This window comes from Equus asinus, chromosome 6, assembly GCF_041296235.1.
Source record: "Equus asinus isolate D_3611 breed Donkey chromosome 6, EquAss-T2T_v2, whole genome shotgun sequence".
In the NCBI taxonomy this organism is placed as follows: Eukaryota; Metazoa; Chordata; class Mammalia; order Perissodactyla; family Equidae; genus Equus; species Equus asinus.
Window position 1 is genome coordinate 80939536 of NC_091795.1, and position 19142 is coordinate 80958677.

General features: G+C 43.6%; 1 protein-coding gene across 3 annotated transcripts in view; it reads right to left on the bottom strand.

The window, feature by feature from the left end:
* Positions 1 to 19142, bottom strand: part of DRC1 (dynein regulatory complex subunit 1) — a 41542-nt gene that overhangs the window by 8854 nt on the left and 13546 nt on the right. For 2 of the 3 annotated variants that reach the window (XM_044772097.2, XM_014843535.2), the window contains exons 4-10: positions 16812 to 16995; positions 16103 to 16240; positions 15005 to 15091; positions 14228 to 14350; positions 6764 to 6903; positions 1526 to 1660; positions 954 to 1186 (exon numbers count right to left, since the gene is read on the bottom strand). In XM_044772097.2, the coding sequence (XP_044628032.1) occupies positions 954 to 1186; positions 1526 to 1660; positions 6764 to 6903; positions 14228 to 14350; positions 15005 to 15091; positions 16103 to 16240; positions 16812 to 16995 (1040 nt within the window). The remainder of the gene's footprint in view (positions 1 to 953; positions 1187 to 1525; positions 1661 to 6763; positions 6904 to 14227; positions 14351 to 15004; positions 15092 to 16102; positions 16241 to 16811; positions 16996 to 19142) is intronic. The other variant, XM_044772099.2, reaches the window with a different exon arrangement.

Below are 19142 nucleotides of genomic sequence, written 5' to 3' on the forward strand. Positions count from 1 at the left end.
AATCCTCTACCCTAGGCTCGTCCACTGAGAAGGCCTGGAAACGAGGACCAACCCAAAACAATGAAAGGACGGTTTCGCAAGACCTTCCCTGCTTAAAAGGACTGGGCCTCCCGGGAGGAACAGCTGATCCCAGACCCGACGCAGGAACAGTATACGGTGAGCCTGGAACGCCTGGTCATTCCAGAAAGCCAGGAAACTATCAAAGCCTACCAGGGCTGTGTCAACGGGACCCAGGGGCCACAGGAAGAGACACCCTCTGGCCAAAGGTGGGACAACTCGAGCATCAGCAAGGATGCTAATGGCAGGAGCTGAAGCACATCAAATTTATTTAAATCCATGTGTTCATAGGGATTTTGTCTTTTATAAAACCTCATTGGTCGCCCGTGGAAGATGTTAGAGACCCAACCCATTCATTCTGAGAACCAGTATAGAGAAAGGATAAGCACCTATCCTGCTTTTCCTGTACAAACTGTATCTCAGGGCAACAAAAAGCTGATGAGGGGAAGACTCTCTTTTCAGAAGTGTCCCAGCTAATAAATGAAGACATGATGACAGAATTCAGAGTTTCACCATTTTGCAATCCCTCCTGCAATGAATGGATCTTAGAAAATGATTATCAGTGGTTGCTAACATCACAAGAAGAAAGACAATCTAACATTAGTTTATCTCAATGGAGGTACACAACAGTGTACTTAGCAAAAATAAATAGAACCTGAATCTAATCAAGCTTCTAGATCTAACTGCCAGTTTACAATCCAGGGGAGAGGATAAAGCTATAAAGCAGAGGAGACTTAAAAGCCATATCAGCCAGGCATGCCCGATGGACCTCTTAGCTATGAGACTTCTTCCCCTTCTCTGGACTTCAGTTTCCTTATCTGTAAAATGGATAGGTTGACCCAGTGTTCTCAGAGGGCCCCTCCAGCTCAAAGACTCTGTGACTTGATTCTAGTCACCTGTTTGCATCAGCACTTCTTCTAATATTTGTGTGGCCGACTTCCACTGTTGCTGAGAAATAGGGCCCACGTTCTTCAGGAACCAGAAATCAGGCGCTGTCCAGGGGAGCCCCAGGTGATGGGTATGGATGATCCTGTCTACATCAAAGGCTCTGCTTATCAGATCCTTTGCCTCCTCTTCATTCATCAGCCAAATCTCCTGAAACTGCTCCTCATCGACGAGAGCAAAATGCCTGTAAAGAAGAGTTACTGAGCATGGCCCACTGACCCTGGGCCTGGCCAGGGTCCCCTCAATTAGCAGCAGGGTAAGAGCTGAGGCAGAGCTGTGGGAAATCCTGGGCCTGGCCCAGTCCCTGGACCACTGATCCTCACCTATGACGGACGAGAAGCCACCCTTGTAAGTGACATGGAAGTAAAGGGACAAGGAAGGCAGCACAAAGGACTCTTCAGTGGCCTGGTCCAGCTCCAAAAGCCTGGCGATATCAAAGTCTACTGAAATCACTGCCACTACCAACTCTACCCCCAACCTCTCTTCTAGGGCACGTGCCTTGGGTCCCAAGCCCCTAAAATACCTCATGGCTTTCTGTAGCTCTTTGAATTGCTTCACAAGGCGTTTGTAGTCTGAGGTTAGTGACTGGTTCTCCTCCTGAAACTGCTTTACCTGCTTGGTATATTTTGATCTCAGATTGTTAAGTATATCATGCAGGCTGCGTTGAAGCGAAGAAGAAAGTTAGTCTGCTGCTGAATAGAAGGTGTAATGTATGTTCCTCTCATCCACCTCACTCAGTTCTACAACAAACCCAGGGCCAGATTTTTGGAAGGGCAGACACCATGTTTTCCAAAACGCACTCCAGTTGTGATCAAGGAAAGGCAACAGGAGGTAATGAGATTGTCCAGAACGAAATGCATTTAAACAGTCCAGAAGCCCAAATCCACCAAGGGGCAGTCCCCTAGCAAGAGCGTAACTGAATCTCACTCAACACACCATTCGTCAGAGTGTCCGTATCTAGTGCCCACCTCACATGTTTAAATAACATGTCTCAACTGTTTCACTCTCATGACTTGGAAGTTCAATTCACTTCTGAAACAAGGAAAACAGAAAGGAAAAAATTTAAACTTCACACCACAAGCCTATGAGAGCGGAGTCCTCTGTCTTCCAAGAGTTGATACTGTTAACAGGTGCAATAGCTCGTTCATTCATTCACTCATTAACTTGTTCATTCATCAAACCTGAAAGGTCTCTTTTCTGCCGAGCGTATGTTTGAATACAAAGATGAATACAAGGACATGTTTGAACACAAGGCACCATCAGTCCAGTCAGAGACAAAGACAAACATTAACTACAGTAGGGTATAAAAAGTTTTACCCAGAATGCTGGGGGAGCCCAGAGGTGAGGCATTGAACTTACTCTGGCTTGCAGGAGAGGGGAGTGGCCAAAGGCTCCAGCACAGTGAGAGAGCTGTCACCTGACCAACAGCACTGCAAATCGAGCCATGCCACAGCTCCCATGTCACTGCCCTCAGGAGCTCTGTGCAAGGAAACTTGCCTCGTGAAATATGCATGGCAGGCGCGGCTTTTAGACCCAGGACCACACTTCACACATCTAACTACTGAAGAGGTGTCTCATGTCAGTGCCCCATTTACACAGGAACAGAGAGTTTGAAGGCCTACATATTTTAAGTTTAAAAATTTTTTAAACAAAATGTCCCCCCTTGAGCATTATTCTGCAACAGTCAGAAGGTCCCTAAAGCACAAACATTCATCATTCATATTTTCATCCTCAATAAAGTGCAAAAACTATTTAACCTAGTCTCTGAAAAAAAGAAATATCTAATTTATTTTCTTAACTACAGCTTTCTAAGAGAATTTCCACAGAGAGGGGTTAAAAAAAATCTTTTTGAGTAGGCATCCCAGATCGTTTTTTTCAACATCATTTAGTAACGGAATTTCTGTGTGTCATCTAATCATAGAAGCTGATAAAACAAAAATAAACTCCAAGTGAATCCTGAAGGCCTGAGCAGGGTGGCAAGAGAGGGAGTGGAGAGGAAAGCAGGACTTCAAGGGAAAGAAAAGATGGCTCAACAAAAAGTCGAGTCCTCAGTGACTGGCTGGAAGCTAGAAATGAAGGGGAGGGAGGGGGAGGACTGGGAAACTGGGGGGGTAGGCAAGGCTGCTTTCAGACACTGTACACTGGAAACGACAGCGACTCTCCAGGTGAAATGTTCCCTTGGCAGTTCCAGATAAAGCAAGGACGTGAAGTCTGAATTAGGGATATGAAGTTGGTAGTCGCCAACAAAGAGGTAGAATTCAAAGCCATGAGACTGATGTACAAGGCAGAGGGAATAAAAACAAAAAGCAAAGGGGTAAGATGCTCTCTAGAATATCTTACCAGGCAAGAAAAAGCAGAATCACCAAAGGAAACAAATTAGGAATACATGGAGAAAGAAGAGCAAACATTCCAGAGTCATGAAAACCAAAGGAGAAAAGTTCTGAGAGCTGTTATCCACTAACACTAAGATGAGGCCCGAGGAAAAGCCACAGTGTTTGGCTAGAAGGGCATCCTTGGTGTCCTACAGAGCGAAGTCTTTGTCCACGTCTGAGGTCATAGGCCAACTTCTGGAATGTCGGAGGAGGGGTAAGTGAAGAGGAAAGGAAATGGCCATGAGAGCAAGGAGAGAAAAAGACAGCCCTTCGAGAGGAGCAGCAGGGCCGGCTGAAGGGCTCCTCAGGACAAGGGAAAGTGGGGTAAGTCTGAAGTCAGAGGGAGGAGGCAGTGAGGAGGGGGTGGTGTGGATGATGCCAACCATCCCTCTGCCATGTGGATCAAACCCAAACTCCGCCTCAGGCTCCTCTCCCACCTCCCGCCTTGCCAACCTCCCTTCTCCCACGGGGCCATCTCTTCGTCAACCAGGCAACTTCCTGATTCCTGCCTCCTTGCCTTCAGACCTGCCACGCCCAGCTCAGGCGCTGTCTACCCCGGAGTCTTCTCTTAACTCCTTTTTGCCACTTCACGTCCCTCCCTCCTTCACTCTTTCACTTCTTCAGGAAGCCCTCCCAGATAACCCTTTCTCACTGTCCTGATTTGTGACTGTCACTGATGTTCCCCTATCTTGTATGGTGCATATAGAGGGATTTTCTCATAAATATTGTCTCCTAACTACTCTCATTTATCTAGATCATCAGGCTTAAGATGCCAGCTCATGTATTCAGTACCATTTTCTGTTATAAATAACTATCAAAAGGTCAACTGGTATTTCTCTACAAACCCAACACTTGTCCAAAATGTATCATCATCCTACAAGTGGATAAATTCATAAATAATAATAGGCTGTTTGGGTTTTGGGGGAAACTCCTCAAACAAGGATTAAATAACATGTCTTATTCTACTCTGATCCTCAGAGCCTCACACAATGGTCTGGAACTCAGGAGAGATTTCTTAAAGGAAGAAAGGGAGGAGGGATGAAACAAAAGAGGCAGGAAGAAGGGAGGAAAGTGGAAATTTGAGAAGTTCTGAGTAATAGGATCAAGCACACTAAGAATGAGTGTGTTTGGACCAGTGTGCTGTGTGTATAAATATACATCTCTGATTTCATTTAAAGACCAAAAATAAATAAGCTATATAAATGTTACCTTATTTGGTAATTGCTGTGTCCCTGATATAAAGAATCAAGAGTTAGTTATATTTTTAGAGAGTAATATGGGAAGACTAGCCCTATCAGATATTAAAACATATTACAGTGCCCCAATAATTAAAACCGTGTAGTACTGGGACTTGAAAAGACAAAGAAGACAAATGGAACAGAAAAGATGCAAATATATACGGAAGTTAAGTAATAAAGTTGCCATCTCCAATCAGTAAGGAATGGCATTGGGACGATCATTAGCCATCTGGGGAAAACTAAAAGTTGGATTCACACCTCACACTATACACTAAGGTAAAGTCCAAGTTTAAGTGTAAAAAGTGAAACTATAAATATATCACTGGACAATGTGGGAGAAGTCCTTCATCACCTCAGGGTGGGGAAGGCATTTCTAACCATGAGTCAAAACCCAGAAGCCATAAAGAAGAATATCAACAAATGCAGTACCATGGAGATCTAAAACATCTGCACTGCAAAGTCCATAAGTACGATCCAAAGGCAAACCAGTTTAAAATATTTGCAATTCCTGTAACAGAAGACTAACCTTCCTAATACAGAAGGAGTACCTAAGAACTGATGAGCAAAAGACCAACAACTCCAATAGAAAAGTAGACAAGGTGTATTCAAATATAATATATAATTGATAAACAAGAAAATATCAAATGGCTTGTATACATACAAAACCATGCTCAATTTCTTGCATAAGAGAAATACAAAATAAAAACACATTGAGACACCATTTCTCACTTACACTACTGACAAAATTCCAAGGCTGTGGGGAGTCAGGTACTTGCATACATTGCTGTTGGGATCGTAAGTCAGTACAACCCCTAAAGAGAGCAATTGGTAATATCTGTCAAAATCACAAATGCCTGCATTCCCCTAAGCCATGGTTAATCCTAGCATCATGGATGGTAGGTCAACTAGATAACAAAAGGTGTCTTCCATTATTATGCAGTATGAAGCACACATCTGACTTAGGAAATATTCTTGCCAAAAGTGTGTAAATTGAATCCATAAGTCTGTTACTATGACTTACAATTTAAAGGAAATGTAGGACCAGAGAAACAAGTAAATGTAAAAATTCAAATCCAGAAAGTGGGACATTCTCTAAGATAACTGGCCCAGTCTTTTGAGCAAATAATGGGTTCCACGCACCCTGCCACCCCCACACACCAAAAAAAATTAGACAGTAAGTATATAAGTAGGTAACATTTAACAAGGAGGTTGGCAGGTGGAGGGGCAGGGAGGATCCTAATAAATCAGAGACGTAAGGAGCTTAATTTAACAACCTGATGCAATTCCTGGTCCTCGAAGAGAGACTAGTTTGAACAAACCTACTATAAAGAATATCTTTGCACAACTGGGGAAATCTGAATGTGATCCAGATATTTAGATGAAATGAAACTTACTGAAATGGAAAGGTGGAAATTGTTGACTTTTTTAAAAAATGGCAGATTACAAAACAACAGTTACAGTAGGATGTCATATCTATATTTGTATCTATCTATCTATCTAGAGAAAGAGATCCAGAAAGATATACACAGCCTACCTCTGGTTGTAGGAATATGGTATTTCTGTGTTTTTACCTTACTTTCCCTTGTGGTAGTTTCCAATTTTCTATAACGCACATGTACAGCTTCTGTACTAACTAGATACTTATATTGGTCTTATTTGCAACAGCAAAAGACTAGAAGCTATCTAAGTGTCCATCAATAGGGTTAAGTAAATCATAGCATATCTATGCAGTGGAGTACTAGGCACCTTAAGAAATAATGTGAAAGCTCTCTATGATCTGGTATGGAAACATCTTTAGGATACAGAACAGTGCGTATGGAATGCTATCATTTGTGTAAAAGCAGAGGGGGATGAGAACACTTACTCGTGTTTGTTTGTATATGGATAAAGAAACTCTGGAAGAAACAAAAGAAACAAATAATGGTGACAGAGGTGGGAAAGAGGAACCAACAAGTGAGGGATGGGAAACAGAATCTTTGCTGCATACTCTTTTGGGGCGGTGGAACGTATTACCTTTTCCAAAAAGCTCTTTTAATAAGAGTCAGTTATATTTTTAAGAGTGTCTACTCCTACAAAAGGGAAGAGCGCGTGCCCATCCCTATTTTCAGCATAGAAGGGCCCGGATGACAGATGCTCTGCACGCTGGCCTACCGGTTGATCTTCCTCTTCTGCTGGGATTTGATCACCGCACTTTCTTCATCTCTCTTCTTCAGCACCTGGAAGTTGTACTCTAACTTCTCTTGGTTCAGCTGGTAAGTTGCTTTCATTTGCTGAAGCTGTTGCTCAAGAATCTAAAGTTAAGTTAAAAATATATATATATATTAATTGGCCCTGGTATAATTGTTATGCCTGAGGGTCCCTGAGAATTTATTCTGGAGTTGCGTCAGAGGAACCTTAAGGACAAGGGCCTCCCTCTGAATTCTTAGAAAATCTATCATTAGAGGCAAATTCAAGGCCAACCAGAAAAAACATAATCATTCAACTGCGAGCTGACACCTAGATACCTAAGCCTGGGAGAGAGGGTGGTTAGAGTTCTCAAGGCCAGCTCCCTCTGGTACTCTGCTCCAGCCCCTTGAGAGATATAAGTGGCCCCAACAGAAACGCCATAAAAGTAAACACCATAAAAACCTGCAGTGTCCCCACTCTGACTTCCGGTTGGCAGTTCAAGTTAGTATTTAGTAAACCATGTTCATTTTAAAGGAGGATAGACACAAGCATCCTTACCTCCTGGGTTTCCCTTAGCTGTATCATTCATTTGGCGAACATTTACTGACTGCCTAAGATATGTCCTACTATGTGTCCGACACTTTCCTAGGTTCTCCTGGGAAAATGCTGTGAAAAAGGCACCGTCCTGTCCTGTCCAGCAGAGGGACAGATAACGAGCCCTAGGGATAGGAAGTCAGAGAGGGGTAAGCCCAGGGTGATATGGGACCAATGAGAGGAGCTCTTTCCGTGGCCTTGAGGACGAGGGCAGACATCCCTGAAAAGATGGCATCAGCACGTCTAACTGAGACCTGAGAATGAGTCGGAGTTACTCAGGTGGCGGGGAGACAGCTCTAGAGAGACAAGGGAGAGGGAGGTGCTTTGGGGAAACCACGAGCAGTCTAGGATGTGAGGTATGAGGCAAGGAAAGGTCAGAAATGGGGCTGACAGAGCAGCAGAGCCTTACCAAGCTAGGAATTTAACACTTTATCCTGAAGGCAATGGAGAGCCACTAAAGATGTTAAGCAGGAGAGAGGAATGATCAGCCCAAGTGGTGCAAAAAGATCACTCTGACAGCTGGTGAAAAAAGATGAGAGGGGGCATGGCCAGAGACAGGGCCAACACAGACAGGCTTGCCCCGGCCTCCCCCTCGTGGAAATGCAGGAATGGAGGATGCAATTATGTGTAATCAGATCTTGAGAAAGCAGTTACATGTGACATGCTCTCCCCGTCTCCTTCCACTAGGCTACAGACCCCTGCCACGGAATCAACAGAGGAAGTGATCCTCAAGGAAGGTGACTGGCCAGGAGGTGATGCCGAGGAGAATAAAGGCATTGACACGTCAGCAGATGGTGTGTCATTTCCACGTTTCACATGGAATCCGGTGATCCCCACATTGCAACTGAGGGAACTAGTCAAGAGTATCCTACTTAACTACGCCAGAGATTTTTTAATTTTCGCTATGAGACAAGTATTGGAATGTCTCCTTCAGAACAGAAGCTGTAATCTCTCTTCTTTAATGGGTGGCCAATGAAGCACCATCTTGGTCACTGTGATAATAGCTAATTGTATCTCCTAATTTCTCTACTTGTTTAGTTAAATTTTTATTTACTTTTTCTAGTTATATGCTTTTCTTTGTAAAAACTTTTCCTGGTTGTGAAAATAATATTTGCTCATTGTAGAAAATGCAGAAAGTACGGTAAAGGAAAAAGAAAGAGGAGACAGAAGAGAGAGGAAAACCTAACCATAATTCCACCTCCCAAAGGCAACTTCCGTCAACATACTGGAATGTTTCCTTCCTGTGTTCTTTACGTAGTTGAGCTCAAACTATAACTACAATTTTATATTCTAGTTTTCTCCCTTAATATTACACCATAAGAATTTTCTATGTTAGTAAAGTTTTAACATAATTTTAATGGTACATATTTTTATATATTATCATTTATCATATATGAAATATTTATATGTTTATCATATGGCATAATATTTTACCATTTCCCTACTGTTGCACATTTGTACTGTTTTGATCACTTTCAATATCCTAAAATAATACTAGGAAAAATTACATATAAAAATTTTGAGTATTTTATTTCCTTAAGGTAGATTCTCATAAGCAAAATTACTAGGTCAAAGGCTCTCTAGAAACTTCTTTCCAAAGAGCAGTTTATGGTTTACACTCCCACAGGCTGTTTGTGCAAGTGCCCACTTCCCCACACCCTGTCAGCACTGAGCAGCATGCAGGGCAGGCCGCCAAGCTCTACATACAGACCTGGCCCTTGGGCAGGGTGCTTGGGGCAGGCAGGAAGCTGCTGGGAGCTGCACCCCACTCTTCCTGAGCACGATTCAAGTTTAATTTAGAAATTTCTGACTTGAACAATATCCCACAGTGCCTATGGACGATGCTGACAGCACAGCCTCATTTCAAGTGCAATTATCCTGGGTGGCCCCAGGATGAGCTGCCGCTCTTGGCCCTGTGCCTCCTAGGGATGGCCCTGAGTGTCTATCAGGGAAAGGGACTCTCCAGCAGTTCTTTCTGCAAAGTCGCAATGATTTATGCTGCTGTGCCCCAAAAGAAACCAGCCCTGCTGCTTCAAATGTGACCATCCCTGGACATGGAGGAGGCCATTGGTCAATATGGCTAGGCACAAAAGTCCAACAGAAAATCTCCTTGATGGATCGTGACAATCTGAGAAAGTAAGAACACTCACAGAGATGGTGGAACTCCAGAGCTGCTCTGGATTGGAATGACCATGAGCGGCTGTTCCAGTCTTTGCTGGGACTGACACATCCAGGAGCCCTGAGACCCAGCGTGCTGGATGTCTGCTCTGATGACGTCCGGGGACCTCCTCCTTCTCAGTGCTTTGCAACGAGCCCTGTGACTAAGACGGCATTTCCCAAACTTACTGGGCCATAGAATAGTTTTCATATTTATAGCACAGTCAGAGTATGTGAGTTATAAATGCAAGCTCCATCATGTTAACTTTCATGTGAATTTCATTCTTAAAGGCACATTATTACATAATAATAACTATATAAATGGACTCTATTTTTCCTACATAACATATCTTGAAAGGAAAAAAATATCACTGGCATCACTTTTTCTGTTAGTTTTTGAGAAATCACCACTAGCACCTCACCTAGTTGAACACAGTTTACTATGTTCATAGTTTACCCTGAACTAAAGTAATCAGCTCATGTCTTTTTCTTTGTGACCTGAAAGAACTTAAATCTGTGCTGATTTTATAGGGAAAAAATGGTAATAATAATAACCTGTCACCTGATTGTTTTAATTTACCTTTCTTTGCTTGTTGAATACTCATTAGCCGATCTTATTTCCTCTTGTGGAAGATGTTTGCTCCTGCTCTTTGCTAGAGTATGTTCTTAGGGGACTGACACCTGGAGAGTCTAGCAATGCAACATGCACCGAGCGCTTCCATCTCAGCATGCACCGAGGACTTCCCATCTCTGCCAGATCGCAGATCAGCCACTCCTTCATCTCAGCTCTGTCCCAGCACAACGTCTGGGGGCTTCCCATCCATGATGCCACTTAGGAGTGATGGGCGGTGCTGTCAACGACCTTACAGAACTAATGATAGTCTTGTGCCTCTCGCAGCACAGTCTCTAGCAGCAATTACATGGATTACACTGCTCATTATTGGTTTACAACACCCATGCTCACAATAATTTTAGTATCGGTGACTCTACTGTTAATTTTCTCTAGCTGTTCTTGATTGTCATACATTGGATATAGTTTTACATTAAAAAATTGTAATTGATTTTGTGAAATATCTGTGCTTATTATTTAATTACCCGAAGATATTCTGCAAAGTTGTACTTTATGTTCCCAAGACTAACAGCAAAATACCATGTTTGGATTTTGTAAATAATTGATAAAGATTACAATCTAACCTGCCACAAAAGTCCTTCAAGGTTACAGGTCCTGCAGGTGTTGATCACACCTGCCCCACTTTTTCCTGGGACAGTACGGACTTCTCCTCAGCGGCTATCAGGTACCATCTCCTGCCCACAGACTCAGGAACAGGTGCCATCAACGCCTCCACAGAGTGGAAACAGTGGCAGTTCAAAACAGCAGAATTTCAAACAGCCTTTCCCTCTGGCCTTCTTGGCTGATTCCAGAGATCGCACTGGGCCTCTTTATCACCAGTCTCAGCCCTGGGATGAGACCATTCTGGAACCATAGACTAGCAAGTTCATATCCAGCCCACACTCTTGCTCATACTTTCCTGCCCTGTCACTCACTCTTTTATACTACTTATGGAGCTTGCTTTCTTCCTCAAAAGATGATAAATTCCTGAAGGGCAGGAACTGCATCTTTTTATTTTTGTGCTTTGCACAATGTAAGTTCACAATACTTGTTAAATAAGTAACTTGTATATTTTTTATGATTAGTATTTTGGTATTAAAGTTGAACTAAACTATTTAACAATTTTAAATGAGCACATAAGACCTCAAAATAAAAATATTTGCTTCCTGCATCGAGAACCAAGTGTTTCTAGCAGTTTTATTTTGGGGGGGGGGGGTAAAATCTCTCTCGAGCACATAATGTTTACAAGCTTCTCTTTATTCATAACCAAAGTGACCTCACTGGCAGCAAGCGTTTGAAAAGTACACCTTCTTTTTTCACTTCTTGTACTTTACCCATCAAACCAAATCTACGTGTATTGGATCCTTTGTATTTTTGTGGTTTGCAAAAATTTTAGTTCCATATTTTAGAACTGACACAGTGCTATGAATTAGTTTGGAAGAGGAAATTTGATGTTGAGCTGCAGGCCATATCTTTTGGACAAAAATCAGTGCTATCTGACTTTAATTTCTAGTGAAAGTACAACTAAGAGGCATGATGACAAAGTTCAGTCTTCTAAAATATTCCATCTATTGCAACATGGGTAATCCCTGATTTGCTTATCTTTTCCTAGTTAAAGGATAAAATGTGGTACCGTATACTCTTGGTTTCCATTCTGACACAGGTAAGGACTGCTATGCAGAGGAAATGCACACATTTCTCACGCTGAATGTCTCCATCTGCCTCCCTCCCGCATGCCCACACTGCACCGTTAGTCCATATTTACAGGGGGAGCCGGGAGGCCCAGGTCTCCCAGGCCCTCTGCCTCTCTGTCCCTCACCTCCCTAGTCTTACCTTACCCCCTCACCCCGACAATCTCCCCATGGCCCGGAATGTTTTGGCTTTGTTCGAACATTTGAACATTGGATTAAGAACATGTGGTTCCACTCCTACAACTCAATAGCAAAAAAATTAATTAGAAAATAGGCAAAGGACCTGAATAGACATTTCTCCAAAGAAGACATACAGATGGCCAACAGGTACATGAAAAGATGCTCAACATCACTAATCATCAGGGAAATGCAAATCAAAACCACAATGAGATATCACCTCACCCCTGTTACGATGGCTAGTATCAAAAGACAAAGGACAAGTGTTGGCGAGGATATGGAGGAAAAAGAACCCTTCTACATTGCTGGTGGGAAGGTAAACTGCTGCAGCCACTATGGAAACAATATGGAGTTTCCTCAAAAAATCAAGAACAGAATTACCATTTGACTCAGTAATCTCACTTCTGGGCATATAGCCAAAAGAAATGAAATCTGGATCTTGAAGAGACATCTGCACCCCATGTTCCTTGCAGCATTATTCACAACAGCCAAGACATGGAGACAACCAAATGTCCATCGATGGACGAATGGATTAAAAAAATGTGGTATATACCTACAATGGAATATTATTCAGCCGTAAAAAGGAAAGAAAACTTGCCATTTGCAACAACATGGATGGACCTGCAGGACCAAGTCCATTATGCTAAGTGAAATAAGCCAGACACAGGAAAACAAATACTACGTGATCTCACTTATGTATGGGATCTAAAATAGTCAAACTCATGGAGGGAGCAGAGAGTAGAATTTGCTACCAGGAGCTGCCAGGGGCTGGGGAGGGGAAACTGGGGAGGTGTAGGTCAAAGGGTACAAAGTTTCAGCTGCGCAAGATGAATAAGTTCTGGAGATCTACTGTGCAACAGAAGGCCTGTGATTAACAATACCATACTGTATGCTCAAAACTTTGCTAAGAGGGTAGATCTTATATTAAGGGACCTTACCACAAAAGAAAAAGCAAAACAACAAAAAAGAATATGAGTTTCCATGATTTCACTGTTTGAGGCCAATCGTGTGTAGTTTTGTCATATAAATTATCACAGAACCAAAATAACTTCAGAAAGCTTAACAATAGCCATTTTCATCAAAACTGTAATGTATACAGCCCACATGAGTAGTGCTTCTCTCTTACACTTCCACTGTTCCGTGTCAGTAACTCTCGTTTCCATGACATTAATATGTGAAAGGCCCAGAAAAATTTCCTAGACTGGTAAAAATATTTGTAGTCTAATGGGTTTTTTAATTTAACCTCGCTGCATAAAGCCAGAGAGGGATAAGAACTGAAATTCTACCAAAGGCTGTGTGGAAAAGCTTCAATCTAACACGTTCTTCCAGACGCAGACTGAAATGAATAGAGCATGAAATGAATAAGATGCAATCACCACTCTATTTCTAAATGTAATTAGAGATTTTTTTTAACTGACGTTGAAATAGAATCCTAGGTTTGCGAAGAATTTTAGAAACCAGAAAATCGAACCATCTTCCCACTGCAGGAATCCTTCTTCAACACTGAAGACAGACACAGCCCTTCAGCCGTGGAATACTTTGAGATCAAGACTGTTTTGTGAGATGATCCTTTTCTATATTAGTTCAAAGTACTAGAAGGTTCTTTCTGATGGTGAATCAGAATCTGCCTTACTGTGATGTTCAACCGTCAGTCAGAGGGCCGTCTGGAATAATGGGAAGGATTTAGGCTATTGAGCCGGACAGAACCAGGTCTGAATCCAGGGCTTACTGTTTACAAGACAAGCATCCTTGTCTCAGAGCCTCGGTTTCCTGGCATATAAAGTGCTGTCAGTGATTTCTCCCTTTCACGTTAGTGTCAGGGTTAGAGAGACTGTGTTAAGTGCCTGGGATGTTGTGGACACTCATTAGATGGTGGCAGTCTAGCTTTGGCCCCTGACACAGCTAACCTGCCCTAGGGGCATTTTCCCTTTGTCTGGCAGAAATGCACAATTGTCTCAACATTCCTCCCATGTCATGGATTCCAGACCCCTTTAGGCCTCTTGGCGATGCTCCAACGGTCTATTAAAGAAAGCGTTCCTCCGTGTGCAACTTGTGCATGAGCTTCTTCAGATATGATCATTTAAAAGAAAGCAGATAATTAATGAGTTCTGTTGAATGGACTAACTCTAGGTTATTATGGGTCGTCGCCACGGATGAACACTCACAGGTGCCCTCCGCTGCTCTGCCGCCCCGACGCCCGGGCGGAGGAACAAGGCGCACCTGCACGTCCTGCTCCAGCTTGATCTTGATCATGTTGTACTCTTCGCAGTCCCAGATCCTCTGCTTGTTCAGCTGCTTCTCATAGTCCTCGACTTTCTTGATGCGGCTCATGAGATACTCCAGCTGAAGACACAGCAAGACAAGGGGAAAGTCAGTGCCGCCCCCGACCCGACTCAGTCCTTCAGGTGGCCTGACAAGCGTGACAGAGTGACGGGTCTGAAAGTGTCGGAGGGAATCAGTCGGCCCTCAGGAGCCCCTGTGCCCCAAGGCTTTGAACACCCAGGCCAGGCTTGGATTGCTTAACAGGGTCCTTCCTCCAGAAACTCCAAGAGGAATGGTCCATTAAGAATTAAGCACAGACCCTGCAGTCGGACGTTTATGTTTCTTAAAAAAATCCAGGATCTTGGTCAAGTTATTTCTTTGTTACTCACATCTCTAAAATAAAGTGACAACCCCTCACCCTTTAAAAGTGTGTCTTAAAACACCTCCTTGGGCCACGGCTATCCTTGGCTGGTGTAGATAACCCAGGAAATGAAGAAGAGAGTGACAGGACCATGGAAACCACAGGGAGCTGCTAAGGCGGCACTCACCACCAGAGACAATGGCCATCTGCAGGGCCGCCCTGACAAGCGAGGAAGTGCAGTAATAAACGTCTGCCATGGCGATCCTCCCCAAGACACAAAGTGGCCAGCAAACTCAGCCACAGCAGAAATTGCCCCAGACGCCAGGCGTCCCCCTTTACACACCCACCCCCTCCCCCATCTGCCGCCGCTTCACCTCTTTGCCATTGTGAGCCTGCAGCGCCCGCTCCCATTTCTTCTTATTACTGGTCAGTAGCTCCTGTCGTTCCACCTCGAATGCTGTCTACAACCAAGAGGGAAGAGGGTTCTTGTGTCCGTTTTGATTAGGCAGGTCCCACAGTGTCAAAGAACTCAGATAGCAGCACAAGGGCCGTGTCACCAACCACACAAAGTCAAACCCAAAGGCAGAAATTTGCATTTCCAAATGCACAGAAATTAAGTGAAGTCCATACTTCACACAAATTTAGAGAGGAAATGTGCCAACCGTCCAGTGGTTTAGTCAATACTCAAGGCAGGAGGCTGGAGGAAGGCCACTGCCCTTGTTGGCAGTCACAGGGCAAACCCTGGCATGTATTCAGCCAGGTTGATCCATTGCCTTGTTGGTACATGCCATGGTTGGTACACTGCCATGTTTGGGGTTCCCACGCAGAAAAGGCAGCATGGAGCTCATGATGGGTAAGTAGGCCTGCGAGCACAGAAACGAGTCTACAGTGATCGAAAGAGAGAGGTCCCCCACACTCTTGGCTCTCTTCCATTTTGGAAAAGCCTATCTCAATCTCAATCCCTAACATTTCATCCAAATTCAAAGTACTGATTCCTGAATCCTGGTTGGCACTCCCCTTTCCCAACCCCCCATCCCCAATGGCCCTAAATAAATCAAATAAATGGCTCACACACGCCTATGGTTAGGGAACACTAACACCCTCCCTCCACTCCTCTTACCTTACCTGTTCTATTTTCTTTCAAAGCAGTTATCACCACTTGTCAAATTCTATATCTAGTAATTGATCTGTTTATTGCCTAGCTGTCTCCTACTAGAACAAATAGAGGCTCCATCGAGGGCTCTGTTTTGTTCGTGGCAGTACCCCCAGCCCCCAGGACAGTGCCCGGCATATAGACATTTGATGAATATTTGTTACATGAGTGAATAAATGAGCAAATAAATTAATGAAACCCTAGAGCAGAGACAGAGGACAGAGACATGTGGGACCCTCCTGAGATGGGTAGACCAGACCTGGCCCTCCTCCCCCAGGGCGTCCCAAGGGCAGAAAGCAGTTCTCTCACACCCTGTTACCTCAATGTGATGCAGCTCCTGACGAAAGGTTTTCATGACATTCTTCACTTGTTCTTCCATCCTCTCCAGGAGCAGGCAGATGTCATCTGACTGTTTCTTCAAATCTTTCACATACTGGTCATCCTTTGTTTTTAACTCCTAGCAAAAAGCATGTCAAAGATTGGTCACAAACAGACAGAAGCAAGAGGTGTCAAGCACACTCCAGCTGGAGCCCCTCGTCAGCACCTGTGAACACTAGGAATTACAACTGTACAAAGGGAAGGTGGCTCCAGAAGCGTCTGAGAAGGCCTAGGAGGAAGCACGGGCGGATGGCGAGGAGTGGGCTCCAGTTGGGACAAAGCTCTGACTGAGCAGCACAGGCCCGAACCCCTCCATCACCACTTGTTGCTAATCTCCCTGTGAGCTCCCGGAAAGCCCAGGGTGTGCCCGCTGAGCAACTAATGTCCAGGTTCCAACATGGGAACGCACCCACTGCAGACTAACCCCATTCCTTCACTCAAAACATAAAATCTGAAACAGCATTTGCTATGAAAGTACATCTTTCTTTATAAAATTACTACAAAGCTTTTTTTCTGGTTAAAAGTTTATTGCCTGAGTTGCGCAGCATTATGAATAATGAAGTGAGGCCTCCACATTTTTCCATTCAGGAAAAGTTAAGCCCCCCAGCCAGATCCCACGGGGCTGGGATTGCGCAGCCCCGGCCTCTCACCTGCTGTAACTCACTGATAAGCTTGTTCTTATCTTCTATCAGCGCAGCGCAGTGCAACTGCTGGGTGTTGAGCATGTCCCACAGGGCCTGGGGAATCCTCTTCTGTTTGCCCTCCTCCCACTTGGCAGTGATTTCATCGAATTTGTCCTGGCTGGTCTTGACTTCATTCTCCAGCTTTTCAAGTCTGCAAATACAAACATGCAGGCCATGCCAGCCCCGCCCCAGACGCTGCCTTCCAACAGGGCAGATAGGCTCTCAAGAGTCTACGAATACAGGGCCCGGGCACCAAGCACCGCTTCACATACACCCGCCCAAGACCCAACCAGGCTCTGAGAAATCTTTTAGTTTAATGCTTGACTATAAATAGCTGAGATCAAACAAACAAAGTGACACACAACAAAAACAGATCAACATTAACATATACAGATATATGTGTGTATATATATATTAACATACATAGATTAACATACACACAGATCGAGTCAATTGTCACATACTTCTGAGTAAGATGGGGACACAGTAGTTAAATATTTAGTCACTCGAGTCACATAACCTGTGTTCAAGTGCTGACTTCGCTACTGACTCTCAACTTTAGACAAGTTGCTTAACTTCCCAAGCCCCATTTTTCTCATCTCTAAACTGGAGAGGATGAAAATATCTACCTTCGTATGGCTGCTGTCAGGATTAAACAGGATGATGCTCTTATTCACAGTATCCAAGACATGGAACCAACCCAAGTGCCCGTTAACAGAGGAATGGATAAAGATGTGGTGTATATATACATACAATCGAATATACTCAGGTATTAAAAAAAGACAAAATTGGGCCATTTGCAACAACATGGATGGACCTTGAGGGTATAATGCTAAGTGAAATAAGTCAGACAGAGAAACACAAATACCATATGATTTCACTCATATGTGAAAGATAAACACAAACAGACAAGGAGAACAGATTAGTGGTTACTAGAGGGGAAGTGGGGGGAGGGCAAAAGTGGTAAAGGGGCACGTGTGTATGGTGACACACAAAAACTGGACTGCTGATGGTAAACATGATCCAGTCTATACAGAAGCTGACATATATTGATGTAAACCTGAAATTTACACAATGTTGCAAGCCAATATGACCCCAATACAATTTTTTAAAAAGAAAAAAAAATGGATAAAATTTCTTACCACAGATAAACCAATAAATTGTATTTAAAGGTGAAAAAAATAAGTAAATAAATAAGATGATGGTTAGCACAGATGCTCAGCATAGCAGCCACTTAAGAAACGGTACTCATATTATTAATTTTCATTATCAACAGGACCTCAAGGGTCTGGCCATTACTCTCCTAAATTATCAATAAATGAGCAGTGGAATGTACAAACAGAGAAACTCCACCATTAGAAATGGAAATAAGGGTGGTCTTTCCAGAAATTCCAAAGAAACTCTGTGATGGAGTATACTGAGGATGGGACCTTCAATCCCTGGTTGAAGGCTATGAGGTCCCTTCTGAGAACAGGGGCTGGAACACATGCCAGAGACTCTCTCCCAACTTTAACAGACTGTAATCCTATAAGATTTCTGCAAACAAGAGACAGGAGTGACAAGTTAATCATCTAGTGATCCCCTCTCTCCTCCCCTTTCCCACCCCCTGCTCCACCTTCCAAGCCAGGGCACATGGTACATATTATAATTCAACGGATTTTTTTCTTCAAGAAATGAGAAACAGCTGTCAGGTCATCTTTTCAAAATCTACATTTATCTTGTAACTCTGCACCTAAGCCCTCCAATTTTTCCTCAATGGCTATAGAATGAAGCCTAACCCATTGGCATGGCACTCAGGGCCTTTCACAAGCTGACCCTGCTGGGGATCAGCCAACTCAGTTCCTGCCAGCCCATGACAAGCAGCGGGAAGTTTCAATAAAGTTGACAATTACACACTGGTGAAGCTGGTAAAGGTGCTAATGGAGGAACCACTTTTGCTGACAAGTAAAAATGCTCTTAAAATCATACGGTGTATGTAGATGCTGAGACGGACGAAAATGGTCAAGTGGGCCACTCTTCTCATTGAACTATATTTAAGAAATTAACTGAAGAACAGGTCAAAGGAAGAGTTGAAATGAGGACCTCTGTTCCTGCTGACATCAAGCCACTTCTGTGTGCAAACCAAAAAAGTTTAATCCTAAGCAGTTTACGTCTGCCTCCCTGTTGAGCAACCTGAGACCTGGGAAGATGGGTGTGCGCGGCAGCCTGCCTGCTGAGGACTGGAGCTGAGGGTCTGCATGGGTTCCCATTGTCCCTCTCACCCTCCATCCTTCTAGGCATACAGTCTTTACTATTCTT